This window comes from Calonectris borealis, chromosome 7 (genome assembly GCF_964195595.1).
Source record: "Calonectris borealis chromosome 7, bCalBor7.hap1.2, whole genome shotgun sequence".
Taxonomy (NCBI): domain Eukaryota; kingdom Metazoa; phylum Chordata; class Aves; order Procellariiformes; family Procellariidae; genus Calonectris; species Calonectris borealis.
Genome location: NC_134318.1, coordinates 34,890,910 through 34,914,655, shown reverse-complemented (window position 1 = coordinate 34,914,655; position 23,746 = coordinate 34,890,910). Strand labels below are relative to the sequence as shown.

Genomic DNA, 23,746 nt, shown 5'->3' with positions numbered 1-23,746 from the left:
CAAGGTAGGACACTGTTGCTTCTGTCTCAGTGCCAGCTTTCATCCCCAAGAGTGCTTTAGACCATTCTTCTTTCGACAATGAACCTGCGGAATAATTTGTGTCTCTTTGTATGTCTAACGTTACTATTCAAAGGCGGTGCCAGGACTCTGAGTGAAGGGATTTTTCTTCTTCTGGGAACAACAGATGCTATTTTCACGAGCGCTGGCAGTCACAGTTAATGTCTCTGCCTCGGCCCTGTCCAGAGCTGCTCCTGCTCTCCCGAGGTGATGGACGCCATGGGAAAGGCAGCAGAGAACACCACCACAGTGTGAACCACAGGCCCCGGGGGAGCAATTACGTAAATTTTACAGCTTCGTGGGCAAATTGATCTAGTGATCCAGTGAGGCTGACGCTCTGAAGGATGCAGGGATGAGGCCAAACTGTCTTTGGAGACACACGAGCCATCACAGCCCACCAGAGGCCCAGCTTGTGCTGCAGAGACCACTGCTGCACTGAGGACAAGATCGGCTGAAAACGAGGGGAAGCAGAAATGCCATTCAGCTCATCTGTCCGGGTTCAGGTCAGGACAAGCACCCTGTTCTCTCCAGCCAGCTCCAAAAGGAGAGCAAAGCAATATGGCAAAGCTCAGAGCTGTGGAAACAGCACCAAAAAGAAGAGGTGAGACTTGACCTGGAATGGGCAAAAAAGAAGGAATAAGAGAAAAACATGCACTGGCGAAGGAGAGAGCAAAGAGGTGGCCAGGAGGAGGAGAACGGAAAGGGTGGGTGAGATCTGGGAGGAGAGGTCCAGGCCTCTTCCTCCTCCAACCTGCACATTGCCTGCCATGCTCTGCTCCCAGCACCCATGCAAGCATCTCAGGAGGTTGTCCTGGTCCTGTGCCCTCAGGTCGGACTGTGGCTGACAGATAAGAGTGAGGCTGGGAGGGGAGGAATGGAGTTAAACCTGAAAGCAGACAGACCAAGGTCCAAAGACCAGCGGGATGGTACAAACCACGGCTCCGTCCAGAGACTACAAGAGCCCAGACGTTTGTTTGGAAGCGATTGGGGAATTGCCCTTACCTGGTGTGTTTGCAGCGCAGGTAACTGAATTTGACCTGGGTCAAATCTAGGAGAAAAATAGCCAACACACCTACTAAAAGCAGCAACACACACTGTCTGTCACAGCTCTGCCTTGGAGTTGCATAAACCATTGAATGCTCTTGCAAAACCCATCCTTTTCAAACCTCTCCTTTTCAAAAATATGCAGCTACAAAATGCCCCTGAAGCTAAATCATATTAGATCACTCCAAATAAATTCAGAGGAGGAAGCAACATGGACAACTTACAAAACAGAATGAGGCTCATAATGAGTTCTCCTTCCTCTTCCTCTTATTTGTCTTCCTGCGTGTAACAAGCCATTCACTCCAGCACCTGGCTGCCAGTGCATAATCTACGTTATCCCCCTTCAGCAGGAGCTCCAGAATTGCTCAGATTTCTACGTATTTTCAGACTACCTCAAAGAGCTCTCAAATAGTCTGTTTTTTAAAAAAAAAAAAAATTGGCACAGCACTAGAATCTGGAGAAAATGCAAAATGCCAATAATAAATACTTAAACACAAATATTTACTTCCATTAAAAAAGAAAAAGAGCACTGGGAAGCCCAGTTTGTGCAATGCAGGAACTGGGAACAGCCTTGGCACAGTCCCTGCGCTGGAGCAACTCAGTCACTGCCAAGGACAGGGGTGGCTTGCTGGATCGTGCCTGTGAGTGGCAGCAAGGGTTCCAGACAGAGAACTGGAGCACTCGGCACATCTGTGTCAGTGTCTCTGATCCACGTGCCTTTTGGTGTGCCGGGGGGCTCTGGGGAAGTGCTGCAAACCACTCGAACCCCGCTGCACATGGGAGTGCGGAGGAAGGACCAAGGATCTCGGAGAATCGCCCCGGAGAACTCCTGTTGCAGAACAGAAACACAGATGTGGGATAAGGGCTTTAGGACCAAGGGATAAGTTCATGCTCAGCCCATTGCAACCCAACAACCTCCCACTTGGCCTTCGCTGACAGTCGTTAGAGGCCATCGGGTGGAAGTCAGAACTCCTGGGCTCAGGTAAAGAGCATGATACTAGTGGGGGAAAAACACCTAATTCGGAACTCACTAGGGGCACAGGGCCACGTCTAGGGAGCTCACCACCTCCTGGCCACTGCTCCCCTGCTGACGAGGAGGAGGGCGATGGGGAGGCTTTTGCACCATGGAAAGCACTGAAAGCAATAGAGGGTCACACTCCAACAGAGACAGCTCCTGTTAAAAGGGAGCCAGAGCTTTCCACCCCGGGAGTCAAGGGGGGTTTGTTTCTTCTAGCAGGGCAGAAGGAAAAAAGGAACAGAACAAAATGGAAGATTACCAAAATTATTAGACCTTCTTGGGGTCCCCTCACAGTCAGCTCGCTTAGTAAATGTGTAAAACAGGGCACAGCTTCTTGAGAGAAGCCCTTGTTCCCCTCAGCAGCCCAAACCTCTCCACTTTCCATGTGACAGAGGCCACGTCAGCACCAAGACCCAGCCACCAAACAGCCGTCCAAGCGTTACAGCCACATCTCTGCTCAAGGGAGAGGTGGAGATGTGGGATCCATTCAGAGGAGCGGGGCAGAACAGATGACATCTGCTGCGGTTGCCATCTGCTGATCCTTACTGCTCTCACAGTGGGGTCCTTCCCAGCCGTGGCATTCGCACCGGTAGCTCCCAGGCCCAAGGATGCATACGCCCTGGTTCATGCACGGGTTGGGTTTGCACAGGTTCACGGGGCTTTTTGCTTCTGCAACAAACACAAGCAGAACAGATGGCTCAGGCACATCTACAGAGTATGAATAGCTAGGACCCACGTCCATCAGGAATGCTGCAAAAATAACAGCAACTATATATAACAGACATCAGAAAACGTCATCTAGGGCTAATGGGATGGGAAAACAACGTTAACAGGGCAGAAGGTGCAAGCTCATAACCCTGTCTTGACACAGAGGACAAGCTCCTCTGCGTTTAACCTAGAGAAAAGGAAGAAGAACTGCTTTGCTAAATGTTCTGATCTGGAGGCTAATATTCCTAATGAAGCCTAAAAGAGTGACATCACATTAGGCTAAGTGTCAAAGAAAAGCAAAACGGAGCATCTTCCATTGGAGCACTGAGCACAGGAGCACCTCTAAACCCCCCAGATCCAGACACTGCCGATGCAGAGCAAGACACACGCCCTGCTCCGAGCAGTGTACAACCCCAAACGCCACCGGAGTTCAAACCCTATTTCGCCCTGGGGAGGACCTGAGTTTACATCAGAGAGGAGCAAGGACAAGAAGTCAGCTGAGAAGCAGGGACGGCACAAATGGAAAACAACACAAGAAAAACTTACGGGCTTTTTTCTAGGAGGTTTGAGAGAAAAGCCTGCAACCATGGCCCAAGTTGTTATTAGTCCTATTTTTGTGAAGTATGTGACAGCTTTCCCAACCCTCTTAACACAGCAGAGCCCAGCTGTCAGCAGGGCTGGCAGCGTTTCATGCCTTGCTGTGAATACGTTAGGTTAAGTAGCAGCATCCCAGAGGAATTTGCTTCCAGTCTGCTGGCAACTCCATCTCAGCGTTGGTAAGGGTGTGAAATTCCTCTGCTGAACAACTACGTGATGTACAGTCCGGACTTCCTACCCTTGCCTTCTGCTCCATGGTAGAAAAAGCACACAGAGAGAGTAGGAAAAGGGGGAGAAGGAAAGAATATAAATTTTATCACTGTCCATCAGGACAGTTACTACAGCTTACCGCACGTTGTGTTCATTCTCACACATCGAGTTCACACATCAGCTTTCAACCCACACCTAAGATAGGCAAAATTATCTTTGAAATTCACTTTTTTGACAGTCAAATCCTAGATCTGAGACATCTCAGTCTTTAGTTCCTGTTGATTTTGTATGAAGCCAAGTTGGGTTCAACAATGTTTTTGTTGTCATGAGACATCCCAGATGGGGTCCTGCCTGACAGTGTACCCCAGGAACAGGCACTTTCACTTTCATTGTAGGATGGTAGAGCCGCTGGCAATGAAAGCTGGAGCTTTCCAGCCTCTTGGACCCACTACTCGTCTTCATGGTGCTGGCTGCTCCCCAGAGAGCTCTTCCACGGCGCTCTGCTCCACATGCCATGCGTCCACCACTTCCCTCCACGGCTGCCCCAGAGCATAACCTCGTGGTCCCTGTTTGGGGGAATCGCGCTATTCCGCCCACCATTCAGACACCATTTCTCTGAACTCAAGCCTACTGTTAACGCAGTATCATCTTAAATAAGCTTCTGGCACTTCAGCGATTACACCCTTTGAGGATTCCAAGAGTCTGTATTTCCATTAAACAGATTCATATATATTTAATGCTTGGGATCTTTCCTCCTAGAGCCTGGATCATTTTTTTCTGGTCTCTTTTCAGCTAAGCCTCAGAATAAATACGATATTTCAGGTGTCCAGAGGCAGGGTCTGTTTTTCACATACTTTTATCACGAGTCATAAATTTTTTAAAGTCTTTTCACAGACAATGATTCTGTTATTGAGTCTTGGACTTGGAGTAGAAGACTGAATGAAGGGCTTATCTTTACATTGCCCTTGGTCCCAGCCTATCTAGTACAAACAGTGATTACCTGCACATGAAATGAAAGCAGCAATTCAGTCTCAGGAAATGATATGTTATTATCCTGACTCATTGAACCTTGCCGTCGCTTCCCTTCATCCGTGGCGTTGTAGTTAATTTCATGGTACAGTAGATTGTTTTTATAATAACACAGCTGAAAATACCACTGCAATAGGAGCACATTGAAAAGCTCCAGGTAGAAACCATCTGCAGAGCCTGCCAGGAGACCGGCTCCTCGCCCCAAAGAGACAACACTGTAGTTCTTTCAAACCCTGAAGGAGCAACGGGCATGCCCAGAGATGAAAAGGACCTTTGATTGTGCTGAAGCTCAACATGCTGCTTCTTTTGATCTTATAAATGGGTTAAAACACATCAAAGCAAATAGCTAGATGTTGAACTCGGACTATTTTGAATGAGAAACAAGGCATGGCATTTTAACTAAAAGCACTTTCGCCACCACTAACGTCTGCAAACCAGGGCTGCTATCCTTTCTGAAAAGCTCATTTCCATCAAGCACAGGCACTCACACTCACACACAAGTGTTTCAAACTTGGCATCAGAGTCAATTTTTCCCAGCTGGGCACTGGCCCTCAGGACTCAAAGTTTTGAAGAAAGTGCACTATTTTTTTTTTTGCACAAACATGAGCTTTTACATGAATATTTGAAAATTCTTCCCTCTTGAACACTTTGGAGATAAGGATTTGGTCCTGCAAATAAAATTAATCACAAGTTGTCTGAAAGCCTCAATTTAACAGTTTGCAGGCTTCAAAATGGACAGGTTCTGAATTTAGGATTAAATCCTGTGCAACACAAACAAAATCTTGAAGGCCTACTTGATAACTTCAGTAGTGGGACACTAAGGAGGAACAGGAGTGATTAGGTTTCAGACCCACCGCTTTGCAAACACCTGGGCACAAACCTGTTGAACAAGACAGCAGAGACCTCACTCAGGCACCAACACTGTTGGCTGCAGAAACGTGTCCCCTTAAGCTCCCCCTACGACACTGCAGGGGGTACAGTAATGCACAGCAAATTCTACAGGTTTAAAACAACATCAGAAAATGAGCAAACTTCTTTTTCCTTCAGGGAAGGCAGAACCTTGACCTGACAGGGCTGGAGAGAGCCAGTCCCACTAAGCCCGGTCCCATCCACTGGACTGAATCTTAAGAAAGCTGGTTCCTATTCCTATAGGAATGCTTTGGACAATCGCCACATATCTATGCCATAGTTTCCCCTTCTGTAAAATGCAAAAAATAGTATCAAGCTCACTCTGTAAAGCATGAGAAAGCCTACGATAACAATGGCTACAGAAGAAAGTCCCCGCTACGCCTGTTTCACAAAGTTTACCAGCAGCTGGCGGCAGCAGCATGAAGAGCGAGGATGGGATGTTCTCACCTTCACAGATTCTTTCGATGATAAGGTCTTGGTAATGCTGCAGGTCTTCATAGGAGGAGATGTGGACCAGGTAGTTGGGAGATCCAGCAACCCTCAGCAGCGTGTCCCTCTGTGCGTCCCCAATGACAACCACAAACACCAAAATGCCGTTGTCCCTCAGCTGCTGAGCTGGGGCAGCTGCATCCTCCACGCCGCCTCCGTTTGTGAGCACCACCACTGCCTTGTTGACGCCAGGTCTTGCTCCTTTCTGCACTGTCATCACGTCACCATAAATATGCAGCAAGGCGCTGCCAGCAGAGGCCAAGTCCCCAAGGAAAGGCACCTGGTCGATGGCTTGGAGGAGAGCCGAATTGCTTGTGTGGGTGTCCAAAGCGAAGGCAGTGTGAGCTTTGCTGCCATAGACCACAAGGGCAATTTGGGTGACATCCCGGTTGATGCTGAAGTGCAAAAGGCTGCTCCTGACAAAGTCCCTCAGCCGCAGAAAATTCTCCAGGCCAACTCCAGCCGAGGCATCCACCGCAAATGCCAAATCAAGAGACTGCACCTGGCAGCCTGGATAAAAGAGTGCAAACACGGTATTTTTCAGAGTATATATGTACTCCTTTCTGACCAAAAAAACCCAAGGGGAAATGGTGGGCAAAATTCATCACTGCTGATCACTGACTGTGAAGGGTGATTTGTGACCCTTTCACACCAACAGATAGAGACCCATCATAAAAAGCAGTGATAAAAGGTTTGTCCCTGGATCTGTGACTGACACAAACAAAACAAGGACATTCATCCTTTTCTCCTTCCCTCCTCCCCGGTGGAGTTCAGAAGACCTCCCTGTGGTTTGACAAACTCATCCCACAATGCCCGTATCACCGTCTTACCCTCAGGATTGTCCACGCTGCAGATTCTTCTCTGCAGCTCTGGGATCCTGTTGAACAGGTCCTGGGGGTCCGAGTAGACAACCGTCTGCTTTGGATTGCCAGTCACCTTGGTCAGCTCTGCTCTCACGAAGCTGCTGCCTACACCGATCAAGAAGAGATCTCGGTCCCTCGCATACTTAGCGGCTTCTGCCACTGGATCCTGAGACTTGGAGTCAGTGAGCAAGACAACCACGCGTGGGAGGTCATCCTGTACATCTGCAAAGACTGGGGTGCTCCTAAAACCGTGCTGTGCAATGTACTGCAGGGCTCTGCCTGTCAGGGTTCCTCCTCCACTGAAATTCAAAGCATCAATGCTCTTCATGAGACTGAACGCATCCTTGTGTTGGCCCACTTCAATGGGTATCCTGACATTGTGATCGTACTGAGCCACCCCCACGTTCATTGGCGAGTCCCGGCCCATCACTGCTTGGAGGAACCTCTTGAGGAACGCTTTGTAGCGCAGGAACCCTTCCAGCGTGACCCCCGCCGAGCTGTCCATCAGGAAAAGGAGATCCACGCTGCACTCGAGGCTCAGCTTTGGTGCTGAAAAGGGAGACAGCAATTTCTCATACGCAGGGCACAAAGGCAAGCGTGCCGGGCACCTCAGCTGGGGCCTGCTGGAAGCCTTGTGGTGTGGAGAAGGGACATGGTGTCCAGTGACCTAAATGGTTTGCCAGACATGGCATGAGCTGGAGGACAACTGTGCCAGGAGTGCACTTTATTTTGGCTGGATGCCACATAAGCCTTTAGAGACAGGAAATATTTATGGGAGTATGGGGGGGATTCCTGGACTTTTGGATGGCAAACTTCAAACTAGAAATGACAACTCCACTCTCTTAGTACTCTGGGGAAAACACTCCAAGTTTCAGTATAACGTGGAGAAAGGAGAGAGTCCAAGCACCAGACCCTCACCTGTAACACCCTGAGACACTTTAAAGTAGGATTCTTGATTCTGGAGGAAGTAAATACAAAGCATTTTCTGAAGATCAGGACGTTCTTGGGTTTCTTACATTGAACCCCCCTAAATCAGGAGTCCCTCCTGGGCCCATGTTGCAGGGAGGGGACCAAAAGACACACTGAAGTGTCTCTCCCAGTTTCTCTGTTCTTCTGCTCGCGTGGCACCCGCATTTAGAAAGAAAGGCAGCCGCAGCAGGGTGAGACTGTCAGTACTGGTGTTCTCCCAGACACAAGGTTTCTGAGCAGCAAGACCAGTCACTGGGCCTGACACAGTCAGAACCGGCATGAAGGAAAACTCAGCCTGTCTCCCAGAGAAAAGCCCGAAGGCTGCAGCCCAGCCCCAGTTGTCCCTGTGGCCGCACAACGGGCACCGCAAAGGCAGGGCACAGCCGAGAAGGAAGCAGGGAGAGGGCAGGTTCACACCTACCGCAGTGGATGTCTCCTCCGTACCCCACCGGGCAGAGGCAGTGGTATTTGTCCAGTCCCTCTGGGACACACGTGCCCCCGTTCTGGCATGGCTGGGAGTCGCAAGGGTCTAAACAGGACCAGGGAAGGGAAAGACAGGGAGTCAGCAGGGAGCTTGCCCCTTCCCATCCTGTGCCAGCGTGAGCATCGTCATTAGTGGAAAAGGGGTCAAACCCTCGTCCGTCTTGCTGCAGAGTTTGAACTAACGCAGGGCCACGTGCACCCTCACCCACCCACCCAAGGCAGATTCATTCTGGGATGGCTCTCCGACAGGCAGCAGTGAAGAGAGCAAACCAGACTGTGACCCCACTTCATTTGCTCTGGAATAACGCCGATGAAGTCACGTTCACGCAAACACAGAATTGCTAAAGTTCATGCAGCCCTTCCAGATTTACACCAGCAACGAAGGGATCAGAGTCTGGCCTGCTGCTTGAACAACGTTGTACTGACAGAGAAAATAAAGTCGCTGTCATCTGAACCAGCAAAAGGATGGGGGTGAGGGCAGAACTCAAGGACCATAGCTATTTGCAGAGTCACAAGAACAGGCTGGCAATCAGCCAGTGCCAGGTTCCCTGCTAAAGGGATGACGTCCACAGTACCAAGTGAATGAAGGGAGGCAGCTCACTGCACGCTCCCCTAGCTGGAGAGCAGCGACTCCCCGCAGGCCTTGGGAAGCAGTGCAAGCCTCTGCCACAGGAACAGGAGCAGAGGAGGATTAACTGGCTCCTCAAGTGGAAGGAGAAATGAGAGGGAGATATTTTAATCCAAAAGAATTCTGGTCATAGATACCCATGAGACAAAAAAAGGGGACGCGATACCAACTTTTGGCTAAGGATCACAATCTCTCACTCAAAACAGGATTTTTAGAAGTGAGAGTAAAACCCCATCTTTTTATTCTTTAATTACTACCTTTCCTGCTTTGTAAATAAAATTCCAAAAAAGGCTGAGTCCTACCTGGACATACAGTTCGGAAGCATCTGGATGGATGTTTTATCAAGACTCTCTTCCATCTGAAACAGGAAGAATAAAACCTATCATGAATTTAAAGGTTAACAAGGTATCTTCAGGGTTGACCTTACTGTGTTTTAAATGGAACAAATTTTCCTTTGAAAACGCAATTTTTCAAAACCAGTATTTCAAAAGAAAATGTCCATTCTGAGTGGGGTGGCAAAAGAAAAAAACATCATTTCATCAAATCTTTTGGTTTTGAATTCTACTTTAACGTTTTACAATTAAAGATTATGGATGTATTTTTAAAGCTCCAAATGAATTTCTTTTTAGTTGCTACAGAAAAGATGTTAAACTTTTTGCTCTAAATTGGAATGAAAGAAAATTTTACAGCAGTGAGAATTTCTTATTCAATATTAATTCTAGTATCTAACTTATCCAGCTGTAACATCTAGTGGACAAGTAAGGTTTAGACTGGGAAGAAATCCTCAGTCCTCAGCTGGGCCTCCCAGTGGGATTTTTCAACTTCCTCCATCATTTTCCTGCCCTAGGGTGATATGAAAAAAAAAAAAACCACCATAGAGCAGAAGCGTATATTTGCCACATGTAAGAAGGCAGCTAACATTGGTTCCTGACAATGAGATGATTTCTGCTTTAAACTTTCAATCCTGTTAATCAGTTTTCTATTTCTTTAATACCTGCAGCTTCATCATGCCACTAATCTTCCAGTGCTCTGCATTAGGGCTGCTCAAACTCGCGGCAATTGCGGCCAAAACCATCACTTTCGGGATACCATAAGCAAGCCACGAGCTGCTCTGCTTTCCCGAGGTACAAGTATCTGGAAACGCTCACAGCCATTAGGACATGTCTGAAATTGTCCGTACAATCATCCCCCAGTGTATCTATGTAGCAGGCCATCAATGCACAGCCCAGATCTGGGGTGATTTTTAAACATTAATCTGACTGCCTGGCATTAAAACAAACACCTGAAGCACCTCTTCAAAGGAAAAACAATCCCCCCTACCAATTTCTGTGCAACACCACTTTCACTCAGCTCTTTTTATGAGCAAAGAGAGCACGAAGCTGCCCTTTCCTTCACACCTCATTTTTAAAGCATTTCTCCCACTGTACTGTCTGCAGTGACAATATTATTTGAAGGACCTGACGTGCTTTATCGGTTTTGAGCTCCAGTCTCCTCTCCCTGGGCAAGAGGACATTTCACTTATGCAGCTCGCTGCCATCGACCTGACAATGCAGCTCTTTGTATGCATCCCGGTCTTGGCACTGCCGCACTGTGACTGGGGGGTATTTTCTACCAGTGACTACAGCCTCTCCATAGGAAAGTCCTTCCCAAGCCCCCCAGGGAAGCCAAGCAAAGGAAAAGGGGCTTCTCCGAAAGGAAGAAAGCCTGAGTGGACAAAAACAGAACTAGCACCAACACAGAGAGGCAGACCTAGAAACCCTCAGCAGCACAGAGTCGGTACAGAGATGTAAACTTCAAAGCATCTTGGTTCAACAGGTAGGAAACTAATCCCAATTCCATTTATAATATTTATGGCGCTCTTGGGCTAATCATCTTCTGCTTCTTTGTCTCAGCTCCTCCTCTTACCCTTTACTTCTCAGATCAGCCAATGGTCAGAGCAGGGAGAGCTTCCTCCTAGGTCTAGAGACCATGTTTGCATCAGTCTTCTGAGGGATCTTCATTCCAGTAAAGAATCAAGGTCAGATAAAAGCCTCATTGCTGTATCTCTCATCTTCTTTCAGCCCTGCTCACTTCTAGAGACGCTGGTGTCCAACTCACCTGTAGAAAGGGCACAGCGATGCACGCACTGCATTTGGCTGCTTTGAGCCCTTCCAACACACATAGTTTCCAGCCAGCTCTTTCACAGTCTCCAGGGTCCTGCGTTCACAAGGGTGGGATTCAACTTTGCATCCTGTAGCAAAGAACAAACGCAAAGTAGGATCAATTACCTGAAAATACAAAGTCTGTGTGGGAGTGGAGCACCATTTTGAAATGGCTTCGTCTTCCTCATCTACCTGCCAACAGCAGACCAGGCAGTGCTTCAAAGAGCTTCCATGAGAGCCCAGAAGACAAATTTTCTGTTGACAAGCTCACCGGCCTACCCCATTTTCTGAGTGCTCACTATTTAGCCTCCTTTGCTTTGCTATAAAACTCACACTGCTGAGTTCAGGGCTCAATGACAGCTTTTCAGCTCCTCTGGTGCCCTCATCATTCATGTATTTGATTTTCTTCTACCTCTGGACCACTCTAGTTCTACCTTTTCTATGTCTTGCGAGCTCCTGGTGGCCTCCCCTTACCACACAGCCAAGTCCATCAGAAGATTTAAAACAACTGTGTTTATCCCTCTATCGCCCACAACATGAGCAAGGACCAATATTCCCATTTTCAGAGGTAAACCGAGACACAGATTTAGGATCCTGCAGCTTGCAAGTATTTGGAGACATAGCTGGCCAGCATGCCATCCAGTTGGGCACCAGAAGCAGGTTACCTCGAAGCGCAACACCTGCTAATTGCTCTGTAGGCTTTCTGACACTGCCTCATCTTTCTCACTCAGCGACGCGGTCCAAGCTCAACGCGTGGGCACGAAGGAGAAGCCAGGACAGGGGTTACCTCGAGCGGTGGTGCTGCAGACAGAGCCGGTGAGGGTGCTGTACAGGCCGTTGGCAGCATCGTCGGCATCTCCAGCAAAGAGCACGTGCTGCTCGGTGGGCTCGCTCGCCAGCACGTGCAGCTCCTCCCACCTGCTGAGCAAGGTGGGGTTCAACCGCTTTGTAACAAGACCCTCAGTCATCCCCAAAGAATCGAGTATCAAAACAAACGCTGTGCAGCAAATAGCTGATGCAGAACCATGACACCCTTCAAACAGTTTTCAAGCTCCTGGTGTGTTTAGTTTCAGGCAGTAGCGTAGCTCTACTCAGTGGAAGAGCTTCCTTCACCAACTCTGGTCCTCCTTCTACACAAGCATGTTTCTTCCATGCTTGTGTTACCCCACAAATTCCCCTTTTCTCTTTCCAAAACTCATATCTAGCACAAGACCATCCCTCACTCGCTAGGACTTGCCAGTTGGCTTGCTGGGCCTCCATTTCCAACTCTGTAGAAAGTTTCCTACCTTGGAAACTTGATTCCTACTGCAAAAACCGTGACGTGTCTCTCCTTCACCTGCATTGCAGGCATTGCAGTGCTGCCCTGGGACTTTCCGTCCGAAATGATGATCAGGACTTCAGGGACACTCGAGTTTCTGCCACCAGGGAATCCCTTGCGGAGAATGTACTTCAGAGCCCGACCTGTTTCTGTACTCCCACCTCTAGAAAGAAGGGAGATAAAATCGAAAAAAAAAGAAATCAAAGCTCTTTTCCTGATATTGAATTTACCATTTGATTTCCAAATTTCCACCCTCTGGTAGTGGGGAACTTAGATATTTCTGCCTGTTGCCACAGAACACATCCACAGAGATGTCTAATCCTGCCATTCTTGTCATCTTGTCATCTTCCTACCCATAGGTCCCATCTACCCTCCTCTCCAACCCAGAGCAGTCTCCAGAAGACTTTTAATACCCAGCAGAGTGTTCCTGCAATCGGCGGAGGAACCAGAGCTCTCGGATATTTGAGTTTTATTTCCAGCTTCGATAAATGTCTCAACTGCTTCCATTTTTCCATCTGAAAATTGCAGTCACTTCTGTAAGAGTTGTGTGAAAAGCTGTTTTACAACAACCTCTTGTATTCCAGTCAGAAACACAGTACAAGTGGGCAAAATTAATGAAGACCAGCATCTCAAAGTGCTTTCCTTTCTCCTGACGCATAAACGTGCTATAAATTCTTGTCACGTATCATCCCTTTCCCTCCATGGGACCTTCTGCCATTCTTGGACCAAGAGCTAAGGCAGGGAGCTACACGTCCCAGCTTGTAACTGGGAGTCTGCAGCCCAGCAGCGTGCAGAGAGTCCTTGCATTTCTCTCCCTGGCGGATCTGCAGGTTAATTTCATTTTCTACAAAAAGTCCATCCACTAGTAAAGCTCCTGAAAATACAAATGCTGAAATCTTCTTAGTGTATCCCTGGAAACTCAGAAGGACTGAACACAAGGCACGCTTTTTTCAGGGCTTCACCAGTACCTTTTACACTAGGAAAGTAAATATTAAGAAAAGCCACCTGACACTCCAATTGTCTAAGCCCATGCTAAACCCAATTAAAAGCGATACCCTCATCCACTAGATTGCTCGCCAGCAGTGCTGGTACGACAGGGAAGGTGCACCAGCCACTGACATTCACACAAGCTGTACCCCACACTTCTTGTTTTGGAGATGGGAGCCAGCTACCTCAGTATTTTGACAGCCCTTGAATTCTGCCCTGGAGAAGGAAACGCTTCTGAGGTAGAAAGCGATTAGTTCAATACTCCGCAATCTTCCCAGTAGCAAAGTAACAAACCCGCACAGGGACTTGGATGCCAAAGGGGGCACATTCCACTGGTGACATAAATCAGCAGGTAAAATGGGTCGCAGGGAATGGCAGACATCAGGCCTTGCAGCTGTGCAATAACTCCCAAGGAAAAGCAAACTTGAAGGCAATTTTAGTAGAAAATAAGCTACAGCTTGCCAGAGAACAGCATCAGTCAAAGATGCTTTAGAAATCCTGAAACTCATTTCTTGTGAGATTATTAAAGAATGAGATTTGCTGACTGCTGGACGCCTCCTTAACCTAAGAGCCTGACTGCCCTGCTGAGCCCACAGATACTGGAGCTCTCTGTCTGAGAGGTATGGTGCACATCAGCACAACGCCCGGGGAGGGGAAAGAGAGGTCCCTCTGGCACCCAGGAGAAGAGCCGCTCGCAGCAGGCCCCCAGGGTTATGGCCAGTGCCTGCACAGCGCTAGGGTCTTTTTCGTTATGGCATACTGGATGTGAACTGGGAAGGAGCCCCTCATTGCAGAGGGTGCTGAACATAAAGCAGAAGGGAATACAAAAGGGGAGTGCTGTACTTATACAGAGGTCTAGGAGGTGAAGGACAAGGTGTGGTGGTTTTTATGGGCTACACATTTTCTCTAGTTGGTCTTTCTTGCTAGTGAGCTCCATGTGGCAGGGACTGTCCTCCTCTGCTTTCAAGACTTAATTTTAAATGACTGTTAGAGATGCCTACTCAAGACTGGGCTCCATGTTCTATGTACCATGAAATGTCACCAAAATTATATATAAAATTATCATCTCTGTCAGGCTGAGGCAGGAATGATTACATTGTGAGCCAAACACTGAAGTTTTATTTAAGTAAAAGCCATGGGTAACATAACAGAGACCTTGGAGAGGAGGTAGGACATGGTCTCACCTCTGTCTTGCAGGGTGAGGTTTGGTGGACTGTGCAGCTGGATCCCAAGGTGAAATCAGCCCCAGCTGCCCCAACTCCCTCTCTACCTCCCACACTCAGAGACTTATGCTACCCAGGCACCCCAGCCCCTGCTGCAGGCCACCTGACGCAACCAACTCAAGCTTCACATCAACCACTTACGTTCCCCACCCAGTCATCACCAGGCTAAGACCTTGCTACAACACAACACACTGGGCAAAAGCCTTTCGTCCCTTGTAAAAACCGAGGGCAACCTGCACTGCAAGTTCTTCAGCTATTGTCACCAGCGTTGATCCCTGCCTACAACACATAATCTCTTTTTGGTTTTGGACGGGTAAATATTTGCTTATCTCAAAGGGGTAAATCCTGCATGGACACGAGTCTCCCTCTTCCCTTCTTGGTAGTTCTCCATCTGCACAACGTGAGGTCTGTAATGTGCCGTCCCCGACTGGACATTTGATACCAGAGAGAGCCCAGCTCACTGGGAACACGCTCCAGACCTATTGATAATTAAGGCACTAGATCAGAGGAGACATTTCCAGCTGTCTTCTAATTCTGTCCAAGAAGCTGTGCTATAAATTACTTCCTATGATTGTCTTTTAGGGCTGCTTTTATTGCCATCCAGAGCAACCAACAGGAACCAAACCACAAGTGATACTCCCTTCTTGGAGGCATCATGTTCTCCTTAACACAAACGCACCCCATTTGCTTTCTGAACATCCCTCCTGTGCTTTAGCACCTGATTTGCGTGTTCTAGAAAAGCATTTGATCATGCCCAAGTTCATTCTTTCCTGCCTGCTCTCTGATTTTCACGAAACTTCTTAACTCAGTACCTGCCAGGCCCTTTTGCTTTGAACTTCTTTCTTTAGGTACTTCCTCCTCTGCACTCCACCATTTCCAAGCATACTCAATGACCGTGTGTTCATAGCATGTCCAAATCTGCCTTTTCCTGACCAAATGTCAGTAGCTGTCAGACGCTTCAGTGAAAAGTGCTGTGCATGAGGGAAAACATATTGTGCATAGTCAGGTTGATGACTAAACCTTAATGAACTCAGTAAGTTCTGCCCATGCGAGCCCTGAGGATTAGAAAAAGTTAATAGAGAGTCTCTGCACCAGAGCTCATTAAATTTTGTTTCTTATTGATTTGCATTTGGAGGTTCGCTGGTTTTTGACAAAGCAGATGTGTGTTTAAGGCATTACTCCAATACGGATTTTCTGAAGCCGAAGGAGATGTGGACTTTACCTGCTGCCTTTCCTCAAAAACAGCACTATGAAGGTTTCTCTCCTGTAACCAGCCATGGGCTTGTAGGAAAGAAATTGGTAAGAAATTTAGCTTGGGAGATCACCATCAAATTTGGTTCAAATTGGCCAATGAACTCAAAAGCTATTTGGACGAGATTCACAGAGACCGGCAGCCTCCGAATAAATCACAAAAACTTCACTTGAGTCTGGGGCTGCCTCCTTCCAAGCGCTCTCAGCTCCATGCCCGGAGCACAGGGCTGAAATTGGAAAACACCTCACTGGCCAAAGGCTCATCAAAAGCACATCAAGGAACCTCTGAACCGAGACGCCAAACACCCCGTTTTTTCGGAAGCCAACTGGAATCTATCCGTAACTATTTTATCTACTTTGAAATGTCAGCTTTCCATTTAAACTAGATGAAACAGCCGAGCACAAGGTCATTATTTCTGTTAGATCTGTCAGCATCCATGTGTTGTCATCAAGGAATTTCAGTGCCAGACACCAAACTCTGCTTCACTTTCTCTGCTCTGACAGACTTTTAAGCAACAGCCAAAGAGGAGGAGTGTATCTTGTTTTCTGGTAAGTTTTTCCTGTAACATTAGATGAGAGGTTTTCTTGATTTGATAAAACTTATCAAAAGCAATACAACGAAACCCAGACAATTGATCTTGCTTGAAAAAGTCAGAAGTGATCACATTTGCTTGCAATACATACATCATGTGGAGAGCAGTAGACATCCACAAGAAATGTTGAGCTAACCTTTAGCCCTAAGGCAGATCAAGTAAAGAAAGAGTAGACACCCGCAGGATATACCAGTACCTCATCTATCATCAAAACAAGTGTTATTTTGGGATGGTTGTCAGGTCCTCTGTAGATCCAAATGTATTTCCTGGAGATGAAAAGTTTGGATTTTGAGAGGCTCTAAGGAGAATGTTTCTTTGGGCTTCTGGCTCCATTTCCTGAGGTCGTGGGAAGACGTCCAAGTCTTAGCATTCAGGAAGAAAAAAGATTTCTGTCTGAAAACCTGATCCTCTTGAATTCAGCAGACACACATGCGCAGGTAGCTAGGGACCAGCAATTCGTCACTACCTCGCAGGACAAAGGAAATTGTAACCACCAAAAAACGAAGATGCACGCTGTCCTGCCTCTGCTCAGCCTTGCGGGAACGCCACGCTCGCTTTTCCCTGGAAGGATGTAACCCACCGCCTGGCACAAACGGCCAGAAAAACCTGCCAGGAGGGTCATGGGAAACTCTCCCCTATTTACCACGTTATAGTGGACACTGAAAACTTTCTCCCCTATCAACTTTCACTGACAAAGATAGACCAGGTAGCATGTTTTTAGCGGACTGTGGATTATGGACCACAGACAGTGTTCATCCATCCCCATCCCTGGGGGCATCACGTTGGTGTATGCACAGCAGAGGGGGAGATGTCTGGACCTCAAAAAACTCTCAGTCCAGAGATCATTCATAGCCCTGAAAAAGAGAAGAGCTGTAAAATAAACTGACCTGAACACAATCCTCTTGATTCTTTCTTTCACTTCTTCTTTGGTTAGATACGAATCCAGTGGAAATTCAAGGTGGGGAGTTGAGCTAAACTGTATCATTCCCACGCGGACCTAAAAGAAAAGGTTAAAGATTATGAAAGGTGCCTGTGAGAGTTTTACACTTTTGATCAATTTACAGATTTGGGAACACTATATTGTATGGAGACAAACGCTGTTTTGCATGTTGAGCCACTGGCAATCTCAATGAACTTCAAAAAAGAGAAAAAGAGCATAAACCACAGCATTACCTATACAGACTATAAACAAGGCGAAAAAGTTCATCTGCAAACAGTGGGAGTCTCTGCTGCAGTTACAGGCAGCTCAAGATCTATATTTATCCACTCAGAGCAGCTAGTAGCCTCAGGGACGGCAAGTTTATAAATAACACCTTTTATACCAAGCCATTTATACACTGTGCAGGCAATCTTTCCATTACTAAAAGCAGCTCCCTCTGGCATTGAGCACAGTAGGCAACACAAACCAATTATTTTTCCACTACCTCCTCTAAATCTATTTTCTAATGTTGAAAATGCCTGAAAATGCAAACAGACTAAATTTTCTGTATTGGGCAATACATCCAGAATATTTCACTGAAGCCTTACAAGAAATTTTATGGAATGCGACAACTTCGAAGGTGAAAAGGCTACTGATTTTCAGTCCAGCCTATGTAAGGATAAAGAGAAAGACTAGGGGAAGGATGGTATTTAAAAAAAACAACCCACCAAATCTGCAAATATTAAACGTTCAAATTCTTTTGCCTAAGCCTACATTGCAGTTGGTTCCTAGATGCAAGCCTCTACTTCCGTTTAGTACGAGCCACGAAAAGGGAATGCCCATTTAACCTGAGCCACCCAGCATCTCTCCCAGTCAGGCGCTGTGACCCCTCACCAGCACTGCCCAGGCTGCGGAAAGCTTCCCGTGCTGCGTGGCTGTAAGCTGAGATCTGAAGGGTGAAAGATTTCTTAGATGAGAAAATGATGGAGGGGAACAGTGATTTCAGCTTCCAAAGGACGCTGCAACAAGGGCAGAGCAGCAGCTTTTGATTTTAGGACCTGGAGCGGTGGTGCTGGTTGGTCTGGAGGAGGTATTTAGGTACAAGTCTAAGCATCCCTGTCATGGGAACCAGGAGCAAACACAAGACCTGCCCCTGCTCCTCTGCTCCCAGACCTCTCTGGAGAAACAGACGTGAACCAGGGGTCCCCAAAACCACAGCAGGCCCAGACCCACTCCCTGTCCTGCCTCAGCTTCCTCTTCCTGCTACACAGAGACCTCGCGTCCCTGCCACATCCTTCCCAAAGACCCGACATTTATCTGGAAAGGCTCCAGCAGGGAACGAAGTACGGCAACCATCCCAGCCCGCTCCAAGGCCCCGGGCTAGGGATAGTGTGATGTGGGACTGGATGCACAGCTGGAACTGCAGCTGGGTCTGGCCTGAAATCCCCTCAGGCAAACCCCGTGATGTGTCATTCAGGCCCAGAGGTGCCTCGAGGATGGCTCCAGGGAGCAGGTAAGACCTGAGGGAGCCCGGGCTGTAGCAGTGCAGCTCCCATCACTCCTTGCAGACACACAGCACCCAAAATTAGGCTTTGATTTGAGCCAAGGTCCAGCATAGGAATGGACAAGAAAGAACTTGGCACAGCCACACCTGTCTGTTTATTTTAGTGTGTTTTATACCGGGTATCTGTCAATACCAGCTGCTTGGACTCTAGCTGGCAGTCCCAGCTGGCCAGTCCTCTGCTCTCCTCCTCCTGCACCACTAACAGGTGGGGAGTGCAATGACATCTTGGAGACCTATGGCGGCATACAGATCCCCAAATGCCTCGATATGCAGCTGGTGCCTTGCAACAAACTCCTTCCCTTCAGCCCTTCTGGCTTATTTTGGAATAGAGACCTTCTAGGAGAAGCAGGGCAAGCAGACTGTATCATTTACATCTGTACAGAATGGCAATTAACTTCCCAGAGACTAATTCTGCAACTTTCCAGGGAAAAACAACAAAAAGATCCAACCATTTTAAACTATGAGCATCCAAACCAAAATAAAAATCAGTAAAAAAACCCCAAATAATAATCTTTAACCTGAAAGATTACAGAATAGAATATTCTATTCTATATATATTCTATTCTATATATATTCTATTCTGTTCTGTCTTTTCTCAAGACCAAATGGAACTGCTTAAAATCTGTGAAGAATCAAGAAGTGTCCTCCAACCCCAGCGCTTCACAAAATTCCTTTGCATCTTTCTGAATAAATACTCTGGCCCCACAGTAGCTGCTAGGTTGAATTTTGCAATTTCACTCAGCACGTTATCACTGGCCTTTCCACACTTCGCCAACCTGCTTGAAACTAAAATGAGACATTCCTGACACTCACCCTGTCTGGATGGATGTCCAAGGCATCACAGAGCTTGCCTGCGAAGAGCTTAGACCTCTCAAAGCTTCCTTTGCCAATGCTGTAGGAGCCGTCCAAGAGGAAAAGGACGTCTAATGAAGCCGAGCACTGCATCACTAGGAGAAAAAGGTACACACTGTGAAACTGCACTTTATTAGTCTCACTCTCTGGAAGCAGACAGCCAACAGCAGAAAGCCCAGACAAACGGACGTGCCGAGCCCGGTGTTCACAACCCAAAGCCCGCACACACTCCTGCTCTGGCCTCCAGCATCGCCAGTTCAGCCCTCACAGCCTGCAAGATTCAGCTTAGATTTCAGGTCCCCCGCCTGGCTTTAGCAGATCAGTGGAAGCAGGAGAGCAACAACTCCAATGAGCCGACGCAGCGACATCATTAACCAGAGAGAGAGCTGCTCTCCTGGCGAGGACGCGGAGCAGTGAGCAGTGGGGAGAGGCGGCCGTGCCCAGCGGGACCGGCCGCCTCTCCCAGCCCAAGGCACGGACGCAAATCCAGAAAGCGTTTGCAAAGCATACAGAGTCCCACAGAGCCAGATGTGTTTCATCTGCAGCACGTTTTTCAAAACACGCTCTTATTTTTCTCAACGCAAACTCTCAACAGCTCCGAGGCACTGACAGAAACATGTTTCACAAAAATCTGCCTTTTATCCCATCTTCAGAGATGTGTCCTTGTATCACCCCTGACTGCATGAACATGACTGTTCCCAAGTACAAGTTCCTGAGGTGCTTATGCTGCAGTGGAAGCCCATAATTTAACTGACAAAAATAAAAAGAAAAAATAGGTAGTCTGCAGACTCTGAAGAGACATTTTCAAAGCATTTACACAGAAATTTTGAAGTCATCTCTGCAGCATTTACCAGAACCAACTTCAAGGGAAACTGAATCCAGAAGCTCAACACAGGGAGCAAGCACACCAACCTTTTAAAAGCCCTTTTGACCCATGCCCTTTCTCTATCTCCATTATTATCATCACCTTTTTATTATCGCTACTTTTTTCCAAATCATTCCTGCTAGCCAAAACCTGAATTTATAATTGGGGTTTTCTAATACCAGATTATGAGGGATTGAAAGTTGTAAAGCATTCCCTTCTGGGTCACTGGTTCTTCTAATAGGGCAACCAGCCTTGCCCTGGAGCACTGCGTTGGGGATGAGCTGGAGCACGGCCTCCTTGCCAGCGCCGTCCCGGCTTGTCAGCCTTGCCCTCACAACCGATCCCAATGTGGAGATGCAACAACCTGGGTGCTCGCCCGCAGTCACTGACCACGGCTGCCCGCCCAAGCATGCACAGAGGAAACTGCTGTGCCCCCATCCTGTATGGGCTCGGCATGGAGAAACGGTCTTCAGGTTGCTCTGGAGTTCAGCGGTACGAGGAGCGGGGATCTCCGTCCTGCGGCTGCACTGGTGCACAGCCACGGAAGAGACTCGTAAGCAGGATGTCTGCAGCCCACCAAAGGGCTCTTGGTGATGTGCATCAGTGAGAAGCGACCAAATACAGCACATTAGGGTGGAAAGTCTGAGCTGAACACATGGTGCTATGGGGTGGGGCTGGAGGACATGCCTGGCATAGGAAAAAATGTAATTTATCACTTGACAGACAGACAATAGAAAATAAAGGCTAGCAGGAGAATGCACGGTACAGTTTAATAGTAACCGATTGCATGTCAAGGGAGCTGCAGGTGAACATGGTCTGCTGGCCAGCCAGGGCCCCGTCGTCCCTACTCACAGCATCGTGGCTGGTGCTGGCTTTACAGCCTGAACAAATCAGCCACACGAGAGGACTGATCACAAATCAAGTCTGTAATTAAACACGGCTCCTTAAATCAGGATTGCTTGAAACAGGTTCTGAAGGAACGGACAGAAACACCAGCCGGTTGGCCAATAGCCAATTTGGGAAAAACGGAGTAGGCTGGCATCCCAGAGGAGCTAATACCAATAGGGGAAAAGCCAGGCCAGGGCAGAAGCAGCCACAATGCTGTGCTTGCCAGAGCATTGCTGGGGACTTTACGAACTGAATGGGGTCCAATAAATAAAACAAATAAACAAACAAACAAAACCCCAAGAAAAACAAAGAAAGAAGGAATTCAGAAAATAGAAAAGAATTGCTTTAAAAAACAAACTTACACTGGCCAGCAGCTGAGATCTTGCTGATCATCTCCTGGTCAGCATGAATTTCTTGTATACCCAACACCAGCAAAACTGTGGGATCAAGCAGATAACCACCCATTAACACTAGAAACTGCCTTAAAAGGAAGGAAAAAAAAAAAAAGACATGCAGGCTTTAATCTATAGCAGCAAAAACGCTGTTTTGCTGTATAGATTTCGCACTCTCAAAAAATAATTTGGTGACACAGTTTATCTACAGGAGGAAATTCCTTCTAGCCGGGACTCAGAGAGCATGAAAAATGCCGAAGACCTGACTCCAGCGCACGGGAGGTCAGTCCCTCTGCTCACCACATGCAGGGGTGCAGCACGAGAACAAGAGCTAGGCCAGGCTTAGGCTCCAAAGATTACAGTCATAAGCACTGGAGACACCAATGGCACTGGAGAAATCTATGAACTTTTAATATCATAATAGTAACATCAGCTTTTCCCATATCAAAGAGACTCTTCACATACAAATCAGTCACATGTGTTTGAATTCTCAGAAAAGCTGTTTCTCCAGGTATTATTTTCTCCCCTTCTCTGTGAAACTATGTTTCAGAGGTTTATCCGTAAACCTCCTGGAAAGGCACTGATTTGGCTCTTGTTCCTGGGAACGAAGAACTGCAGCCGGAGATGGGGAAGCATCCGAGACAGAAACCACTGATGCAAAACGACGACTTTATACGTACCTTGGGGAAGCAGGAAAATGCAGATGGATTCAAATGACAAGAGGCTCATGGCGACAAATCTGAAACAAAAAAAAAAAAAGAGAGGAATATTAATCCAATTCCTAAAGCTGTTTTTTTTATCTGCAGTTAATAATTCTCTTGCTGGTTGTCTCATGTGATGAGTTCAGAAACGTTTGGTCTGAGGGGCAAAAGCAAATCCTACCGTGGGAAGAAGGGTTGGAAACAGATAGAAGGAAAAAACATGAAAATGAGGGAATGGTAGAAAAGAAAGTCTCCCTACATACTCATCTCCTCCCAGACCTCCTCTCTCCTCCCTCTTCACTGCACCTCCCTCTCAAAGCCCAGTCCCCACCCTTGGGGAGCTGGTGGAGAGCCGAACGCGGCTCCTCTGGGGGTTCACCGAGCACAGGGCAGAACCTCGTCCCCCTGACCCCACCATCGCTTGGGGGTCCGGCTGAGACACCCCTGCTGTGGAGCACAGCAGAGGGGACCCGTCCCGCGGGACCTGCCACGGCCAGCGCTGCTGCCCATCCCCATTGCGGGTCTTCAACGACACTCAACCACAGGCTCTTTCATGCCTTCATTTTCTGAGTACTGGCTTTCTGGGGAGATGTTTTTATGTATAAGTGTCCAGCAAAGTCAATTTTCTGCTCATTTATCCTTTGACATCAGCAAGGCTGCCATCACATCGTAGGAGGACTTCAGTGACACTTTCAAGCATGCCCAGATTTAGACCAAGCATGTCTGGCAGAGTTCTTGGCTTTCTATTTAAAACATGTATATTTATTTTTTCTCCAGATTAAAAGCACTGGGTGCACTCACTGAAACAAATTTGACCAGATTCAGGCTGGGTCTCTGCCTCTCTCATTGCAAAAACAGATTTTCATCACGCAGTTAAAGACAAATAAGTGCATTTCTTGATAACCAGTTCTATTAACCTATTGTTTTCCCAAGCAAATAGAGAAGGCTTTTTCTCAGGAAAGAACTTTCTCTGCAGCAAACGGTATATTCAATAAGCAGCTGGGAAGAACTGATGCTTGTTAGTGAAATCGCCAAAACAGCCCCATTC

General features: G+C 47.5%; 1 protein-coding gene across 2 annotated transcripts; it reads right to left on the bottom strand.

Annotated features, from left to right (window-relative positions):
• Positions 1 to 1,265: 1,265 nt before the first annotated feature.
• VWA2 (von Willebrand factor A domain containing 2) lies at positions 1,266 to 22,948 on the bottom strand. Of its 2 annotated transcripts, none has more exons than XM_075155477.1 (13): positions 22,678 to 22,948; positions 21,968 to 22,042; positions 19,814 to 19,947; positions 17,405 to 17,514; positions 12,432 to 12,626; positions 11,933 to 12,063; positions 11,102 to 11,234; positions 9,307 to 9,362; positions 8,315 to 8,422; positions 6,892 to 7,473; positions 6,020 to 6,571; positions 2,662 to 2,788; positions 1,266 to 1,932 (listed from the first exon to the last, which is right to left on the bottom strand). In XM_075155477.1, exons 1-13 carry the CDS (start codon positions 22,829 to 22,831, stop codon positions 1,797 to 1,799), a joined length of 2,493 nt encoding a protein of 830 aa, XP_075011578.1. In that variant the 5' UTR covers positions 22,832 to 22,948; the 3' UTR covers positions 1,266 to 1,796. The 2 variants fall into 2 exon arrangements, with proteins under 2 accessions (XP_075011578.1, XP_075011579.1); XM_075155478.1 differs by having other exon boundaries at positions 1,266 to 1,930; positions 2,666 to 2,788.
• Positions 22,949 to 23,746: the final 798 nt, after the last annotated feature.

Excerpts from the sequence above, each read along its gene's own strand:
- VWA2 (XM_075155477.1), bottom strand. The coding sequence starts at position 22,831 with ATGAGACAACCAGCAAGAGAATTATTAACTGCAGATAAAAAAAACAGC. Across the intron at positions 8,423-9,306 it reads CTTCCGAACTGTATGTCCAG|ACCCTTGCGACTCCCAGCCA; the intron begins GTAGGACTCAGC and ends GGTCCTGTTTAG. Across the intron at positions 1,933-2,661 it reads CCCCACTGTGAGAGCAGTAA|AGGAGTTCTCCGGGGCGATT; the intron begins GGATCAGCAGAT and ends CTGTTCTGCAAC.